The sequence below is a fragment of the Mastacembelus armatus genome, chromosome 6, assembly GCF_900324485.2.
Source record: "Mastacembelus armatus chromosome 6, fMasArm1.2, whole genome shotgun sequence".
Classification (NCBI taxonomy): domain Eukaryota; kingdom Metazoa; phylum Chordata; class Actinopteri; order Synbranchiformes; family Mastacembelidae; genus Mastacembelus; species Mastacembelus armatus.
Window position 1 is genome coordinate 1654763 of NC_046638.1, and position 8310 is coordinate 1663072.

At 47.1% G+C, this 8310-nt stretch overlaps 1 protein-coding gene across 3 annotated transcripts in view; it reads right to left on the bottom strand.

Moving 5' to 3' along the window:
* cadps2 (Ca++-dependent secretion activator 2) overlaps positions 1-7771 on the bottom strand; it is a 125181-nt gene extending 117410 nt beyond the window's left edge. For 2 of the 3 annotated variants that reach the window (XM_026312357.1, XM_026312358.1), the window contains exon 1: positions 7253-7597. In XM_026312357.1, coding sequence (XP_026168142.1) covers positions 7253-7597 — 345 coding nt within the window. Of the gene's footprint in view, positions 1-7252 lie in introns of all 3 variants that reach the window. The other variant, XM_026312359.1, reaches the window with a different exon arrangement.
* Positions 7772-8310: the final 539 nt, after the last annotated feature.

Below are 8310 nucleotides of genomic sequence, written 5' to 3' on the forward strand. Positions count from 1 at the left end.
AAACGAGTGGATTGACCTCACAAAGTCCTTTGCCACGCTCAGCAGCGACAGAGGAGTCGGTTTTGTTCCGGAGAGAAGAGGCTGCTATAAAACAGAAGTTTATGTGTCGGTGGAGACAAAAACAAAGACATGACAGTGTGGGATTGCTTTTCTTTTCCTCTGTGTTAAAACACCAAAGTCATCAAAACAAAGGAAACAAATGCCAGAGACAGAAAATTAGCATAAACACAGACCAGACACCTGCGAGAGTCATCCTGAGAGCCAACGAGCAGGGATTCAACTACAGTCTTTACAGTCTAACTGCATTACACATAAAAACCATCAGGCTGTACTGAAACATGGACATGCAGCCTCAAAGATGGTCTATGATGTGCACGATTAAAATTCCTGTACCTGAAACTTCACATGTGCAAAACTTTGTGACCAACAGGATGAAGGTGAAGCAAAGTTTGCCACATTTTCCTACAAGTATCTTAAAATCTCAGAGACATCAAAAGGTTCAGGCCAGCAAGACTCTGCAGACCGGATCATAGGAATTAGCTGTACAGGCTGTTTGAAGGTCCTGATCCAAAGTACTGGTTTAGTGCAGATGTTTAGAGGAGGCACGTGATGACAAGTAAGGCGATCAGCAAAAGAAGAAAGCGTGAAGCAGCTTTCAGGTTATTTCGAGATATTTCAGTTTGGAGGAAACAGACGGCTGATGCATCAGTCCTGACACGCTGCCAGCACAGAAAACCATGTCCCGGTTCTGAATATTCATCGAAACCGATTCTCTTCTCTGATTTATAGACTGTTGGTCTAATAAAGTATTTCCCTCAGTCAACAATTACATCAGTATTGAACGTTTGTTCATTGCATCACAGTAGGACAGTGTCCGAGGGTGAATTTTGATTTTTTATGTGGAGCAGAAAATATATCGAACTGGATGGGTTCACTGTTGTGTTGGAAAATGAAGCTGCTGCAGATTTAATGAGCTCTCTGCATCTGCACAGCAGCAAAAATCCTTCACACGAACTCTGCAAACTAAAATGTTCACTCTTCTTCGTTCTGATCAGCAAAGGCAGCAGTGACTAATAATCATTGTCAGAATAAAAGAGCTGCTCTGTTCTCCTTGGAAAGGAGGTGAGCAGGAGGAAAGAGCCTCCATCCTGCTGTTGTCTTTCCCAGCAGGCGTTTCCTGGTGGTGGTTCCTGAACCTTCACTAGATTCTCCTCTCAGCAGAGACAAACAGTGGGAGCTGATACGGTTCAGTTTGTGTTGAAACTGTGTCAGACAGGAGATGATTCAGCTCTGCTGTTTGTTGTATTCGACTGTATTGTACTGAAATCTGTTCCCACTTATGTTCCTTATGTTCCACAGAGAAGCTGCAAGTGAAAACTGTTTGTTCCGTCAGTGAAACATGTTTTTAGACTCAATTTTATTAAGTTAAAACCTGAAATCTTTCTTTTGCAAGAGCATGGAGATGTTAAACTCAGCACTTTGTCAAAGCATCACTGGCAGCAGTTCCAGCTTCAGTCTCTACAGACTCTGCACACCTGGATCTGCAGATCTTCCCAGGAAGGAGGGTCTGAACCTCCATCTTCAGGTCTGTGGGGTTCAAGTCTGGACTTCAGCTGGAACTAAAGCTGAAGACTTTTGGAAAATACAGATTTGGGTTTTTAATTTTAAACATGTTTTCATTTAGTGATTATGGGTAAAAATGGAGGTTTGATCCATTTAAAGTGAAATCTGCATCTGAGCTCAGAGAGGGAAGGGGTTTGTACATCATTCTTTTAAACGGAAAACATTTAGACTGCAACACAACGAAGGAATTAATGCTGCGTTTTCCTTTGATCAGATCACGTGAGAAAACAAAGTCTTCCTCACTTTAAAGAACAGATCGAGTGCATGGCTTCAAACCAGACTTGCTGCAGTGCTGCTTGGAGAGAGGACTGTACTGTAACACAGAGTCTGATCTGACTGAGGCCCTTCTTTGGCCCCAGGCCTGAGCCGCCTTGCTGTCTGATGCTCTTCATGGAGCTCCCCGCTCTGTCAGAGCCCTGCTGAGACGTGCTCTCACTTCTCTGAGGAGAAGAAAAGGAGGAGGAGGAGGAGGAGGAGGCTTTACATAACCCTCTGAGAGAGCTCAGACTCAGGGAATCTGACAGGGGAAGCAGAGATGACAAAGGAGGACGGAAGTCGCCTCCAGCAAATCTTCGGCCAAAACTTGCGCCCACTACCCGGCACAGAAAAACAACACAACCTCCACATCAGCAGAAGTGGCTTCTTATAGCAGAGAAGCTGGAAGAGATGGTGGTTATCTTGTTTGTGTAATAAACAGCTGCCAGGGGATTAGACGTGTGCAGAGGGGGATGCGTGGGTCTTCTTCAGGAGGGGGTTTCTGCAGTCATGGTTTCCCAGCTCGGTTTGTCATCTGCACAAAAACAGAAACACCGGGGGAAGACTGGAGGCTTCCAATGTTTGAGAAACCACCAATAAAACACAACAGGTGGGAGTTTCCTCATTATAGCACAGAAATATCTTAGAAATAAACACATATGTGCATATTCACCGGTTCCCATTACTGACCCCTTTCACCAGTTTCCACATTTCTCTACATGTTAAATCAGAATGGCTGAATGTTTAGAGATGCTGCTGAGCAAACTGTATCTACGAGGTGATTGTTTCACCTCTTCACTCAGCATTGGTAAAGACGGAGGTAGTTAAACCTTCGTAGCTTCACGACCTCGTCCAGCTGCGATGCTGCTGCTGCTCTGACTCCCTGCAGCTTCAGGCCACACATCAACCCAAACCTGCCTCCGGATTCTGCTGGTAAAGATCAGAAACCTGCCTCCACCCCGGGGGCAGAAAACCACCATGGCTCAGCCCTTCAGAGCTTCAAACCTTCAACCATGTTTTGTTTGCAGTTTCATCTTCTGTGCCTCAGTAAAGGAGTTTTAACTAGACTGGTTCAGATTTCTTCATGTCATTTACAACAAATGGAAAAAAGAAAAAACAAGGTTAGCATCGAGCCCTGCACAGGGCGGATCAGATTTGTAGCTCTGGGGGGACAGAGCCTGAGCTGCTGCTGTACAACTTGAAATGTAAATTATTTAGTAGAAGTAGGAATAAACCTTAGTCGCTGGGCTCTTTGGGAAATAAACATCCTTTATTTTATGTGTATGGCCTCAGGTGAAATCTGAGCAGTTTCCTTCCTCTCATCTGACTCCCAACGTGTTTCATCGATACCAGACGCTTGTTCGAGTCCACACGTACATCAAACAGCTCAGACAGAATATTATGGACCTAAACCTCCTTTACTCCTTTTTTCATCTCGTACAACTCAGGAGACGTTTTCAACGACCAGACGAGCCCAGAATTAAATCTAAGACAGGAACAAAATACAAGATCCAGTAAACAACAAGCTGGAGCAGAGCTCAACATTCAGACTATGTCGTCAACAACAACAAAACGTTGCACAGCTGGTTTCTCTGGCCCAGTTTCTCTACAGAACTGTCCCAAAGGTGTCAGGTTTTTGGTCAGTCCGACTCAGACCTGTGGGGACTCTGTGAAGCGGACTGATGTCCCTGTACTACACAAACACCAGCAACAGCACCAGTGTTTAATCAGCAAACAGTCTGATAATTAATTTGTGGCTTTAGAGCAAAGTTCAACACAGCTACAGCAGAAACCATCTCAGCTGCTGACAGCCAAGGAGTCGCTGGGGTCCAACACTCTAACCCAGACTTTAACCCGAGCGTGTCCTCGTCTTAAGACTGCTTTATTTATTTATTACAACATGTGCCTGTCCAGGTTTTGCTCCAATGACGTAACATAAATGCAGGTAATCCAGCACCAAAACCCAGATCTGGCTTCACTCTGGTCATTTTGAACTAGACCCGGTCCAAGGATTTGGATCGTGTCAGCGCTTAGTTCACAAACTTATATTAGCAGTCATTGGTTTCTGTTCGTTTCTATACAGAGGCACCTTCTCCTGCCCAGAGATGAAAGACACTTAACTAAAACGTTGGTTAAACTCAGAGTTAAACTTTACTGCTCAACTTGGAAAACAACTTTGCTTTAAGGCCCAGCTGGTTGATGCTCTGCAGCTTTCAGTCACATCACGTCACTTCGTCTGGCTGGAAATAGAGAAATCAGGACTTTTTGCTCAACACTTTAATAATTTATCATGTTGGTTTAAAAGTTTCCTCCAGTTACTACACACACACACACACACACACACACACACACACACACACACACACACACACACACACACACACACACACACACACACACACACACACACACACACACACACACACACACACACACACACACACACACAAACGCTTGTTTTTCATTATGCAGATGCTTTTTCAAAAGTAAAACAAACATTCACCGTCATGAAAAACAAAAGACACGTCTGAGCAAACACCAGGTTTGAAACACCCAGTTTCATCAGCCTGTTTCCCACGAGGTGAACCCCTGAGGTTTGAGCATCATGGCGTCTCTCAGTGAACCTGCTGACGGCTGAGTGTGAGTGTGTGTGTGTGTGTGTGTGCGTGTGTGCGTGTGTGCGTGTGCGTGTGCGTGTGTGTGTGGGCTGACACTAAGCGCCACTTGCTTCATTAACTCCACCTCCACAGCAGCCATCAGGACCCTGACGAGATTCAAGGAGACTGCTGGTCTTGGTTCGTGTCTCACTGTTCCAGCCAACGACCCGAGCAAAGTGGAAACCAGAGCGTTACTGAATATTTTGTCTCTTCTTTCTAGCAAACATTCAGGTAAGCAGCTTTGTTAAAACGACAAACAGGCAGCGATGACGGCCGGGCGGAGGAACTGACGACGCTGATCCTGACAGGCTGTGTCAAAGCTGCTCTCGCTGTCTAAAGGACATGCTAGAGATTTTTATTTACTGCTTTTAGTTCTATGAGACTGTCCATCCTCTTGGAAAGACTCACTGAGCTACACGTTGATCCTGGTTCTGCGGATCAGAGATTTTCTCTCCTGCCGCCCACAGAGAGTGCTCGAGCTTTAGGCACAGGCTGCCCACGAGGCAGCGTCCTCTGTCCTGTGCTCACTTCTCTTTTTACTAATAATCATTTGAAATGAATCAAACATGCTGGTGACACAGCTCTGGTGGGTCTGATACAGAGAACCAGCCCCAACGACGAAGCTGTTTTTAAGTTTTTAAATACCTGGGTACACTTCAGGACAGTCAAATCACTTTCTCTGGGATTATGTCCACAGAGACTGAGTAGCCTCAGGGTGTCAGCCAGCAGGCACTTCAACTTGTGTCCTCACATATCAAGTCTGTTTAGTTTGGTCACCTAACGTGCAAATGCAAAAACTAACTTAAAATTCTGAACATGGCAAACAAAATACTGGGCAAACCTCAAAAGCCCCTGACAAACCAGTACGCAGAAAGGACGAGGGGGAAAGCAGCAAGTCTGAACCCCTGAAGTCGGGGAGGAGAGACCGGGTTCCCCTGACCAAAGGGGCCTTTAAAGTCTTGTATCCCAAAGGCCAGACGCACTTCACTCCACTAAATGACCACAGAAAGAAAGAACCAATAGCAGAGACTGGTTGTAAACATCTGTAACCTGATCTGCAAACTACGAACTTCGTCTTATTTGACTTATTTACTTTTTTTAAATTCTCTATTTGTGTCAGTGAGCCAAAGACCCTTTTCCAGCCTGGTGGACAATAAAGATTTATTCTATTCTGTTAACCCTGCAGTCACCTGAGCACAGGTCGAACTTAAAGCTGCGTTTTCTCCACAAACCAGCAAATACATCCAGACAAAGCACCTTGGTGGTTACCACAAGTGGATTCCCAGTTTCACATGACTCACCGACCTGATCCTCACGTCTGGACAACACCTGATCGGCTTTATCAGGCCGTTATCAGCACAAACACTGATTCAGGGAACCAGTTTGGAGTTTCCCTCATTACAGCTGTTTAGAAAGTCAACACAAACATTGACTGTTCTCAGATCTGCTTCCCGGCAGTTTCCACTACATCAGTTTCCCCGTGGGGGGGTCAACATGGCCGACAGCTTTTTAATTGATTTCTCAGTGATCCAGAGGGGGTCTGCTGGGCACGAGTCAGGGGATTCAAACTGGCAACCGACCACGTACAGGACTCGCCTACTGCCGCCTCCCACCGGGGAGCAGAGCACCACGAGAAGCTCTACTTCCACTGTCAGACAACAACCCGACGCCACCTTCTCCAGGATTTTAATGAATTCACACTGTCTGTTTGTGAGCGAGACCTTCCAGCATCGGTTGGAGCGAAGTGGCTGATTTTCTCCTGCTGGAGCTCAAGTTTCTGTCTCATTAATGTGACACGGGTTTAATATTCTGAACTTACACTTGTGCACAAATAAACTCCCACGTCTGCCTTCTGTCGAAGCAGACTCATCTCACACACACACACACACACTGAATGAAAACACCTCATCTGCATATTGAAATGAAACACCAGGAGACGCTCATTAACAAGTTTCCCAGCGGGAAGGGAGAACATGGGGGTTCTTCAGTCCTGCTTCATTAGTGAGAGCTCGCAGGTCCAGCGCTTCCATCCAGCACAACACAAACACATCCACCTGAACAACCTGAAGGTTCAGGTGGACGAACCCGCAGAGAACAGCCCTCGAATGTGGCGCAGCCAAGTCCAGCCCCTCAAACTAAAGACAGAGAACCTCTGAAGAAGAACAGCTTCAGTTCCAGCTGTGTCAGTTTCATAAGATGGTGTGCCCTGATGTGCAGTGACTCCCTCACTGAGCCCAGTGAAGCTGCATCAGTCAAACGCTGTTTTCTGTAGTGATGCTGGGATTTTACTGCAATATTCCTGACCTGACAGTTCCCCGTTGATGTGACATATTTCGATTCCTTTTTAGACTTTCTCTCAATTAAACATTTCCAAGAGGCGAACTCCAAATATTTACGCTGCGCAAACAACATTAAACACGTCCAGTTTCTACTGAAGTTCATTTTATACTGAAAGAATAAATAAATACTTGTGTTGGATCACAATGTCAAGGGAGCAACAACATGGAAGCGACAACCAAACTAGTTAATGTGGTTCAAATGTGCGTCAGAAATGAGCCGAATTGATCCTCATCTCCCAAAGGTCGTAACAAGACTCAGGTTTTGTTGCCTGTTTGGGATATTTTTGCACGTAAGAGAATCAGCTTCCTACTGATTCAATTGTACAGAGGACTTTGGGTTGCACGTCCCTGCGCCCCAGACCACAGGTGCAGACTCACCTTCTGCTGCCGCCGGGCCATGTCGGTGGGCTGCTTGGCGTTGAACGGGTAGGCGATGCAGCGCAGGACGAAGACGTAAATCTGCAGTTTAATTTTCCGCTCCTCTTCCTCCTTCTGGATTCGCTGCCGCTCCTTCTTCTCCTCATCTTCACCTGTAGCGCCGCTGTCTTTTGCACCTTTACCGGAGCCGCCTCCAGGTGCGGCGGGCTGTCGCTGCTGGCCGCCCGTCCGGCTGCTACTCCCCCGTTTCCCCGCCGAGGAGGCGGCCGGTTTCCTCGGAGGCACCTGGACAACTTCTGGGTCGGACTCTCCGCCGGTGTCTTCGCTGGAGGACGGGTCCAGCATAGTTCAGGGCGCTGAAGCTCCGGTTCAGTCCGACGCAGAAAGAGAGACGCAACTGTCTCAGACTTTGTTTGTTTTAGCCGACGTGGCGTTAACGGCTGCACTTCACCGACCGACGCTCCGGTCCTGCAGCGGTCGGTGGTGTGTTTGAAGACACGACCCCAGAGGACCGTCGGTTTTCAGCGGAAGGGGGAAGTGGGCGGGGTTTAACGGTAACGGTGCGCCTCGCTCCGGTGCGCCGCGGACGCATGTGTTGGAATGGCCGCGCGTGCCCGCCGCCGCTGACTGCTGCACGGAGCTCGCGCGCTCCAGCACACAGGTGAGCCACCTGTAGCTGCAGCCACAGATAGGAGAACCAGAGACAGGAGGTCTCACTCTGCCTGCTTTTTAATCTACGGACAACTGAGACTTCTACTCGTTTAGCGTCGCTTTGCGTCTTCGTGTTGCACCGATTTTACTTGGTTTGCGTCTGGGTTTTAGTTGTGTGGCATCTCTTCGTGTATATTGTTGCAGTCCCTTTTTGTTTTTTGGGAAAATCGTCTTTTATAGTAACTTGTTCTGTTTTGTGGGTTTTTGTATTTGTTTAATTGACTTTTAAATGAAAAGGTTCACAGTCATGGTGCTTTGGCCCCCAGACCCAAGGGGCCCCTGGGCCTCTGCACAGAAGGCCCATTCTGTTGGCAGCTGTTCTGACCCAGCCGTCTGTCCATCACAGT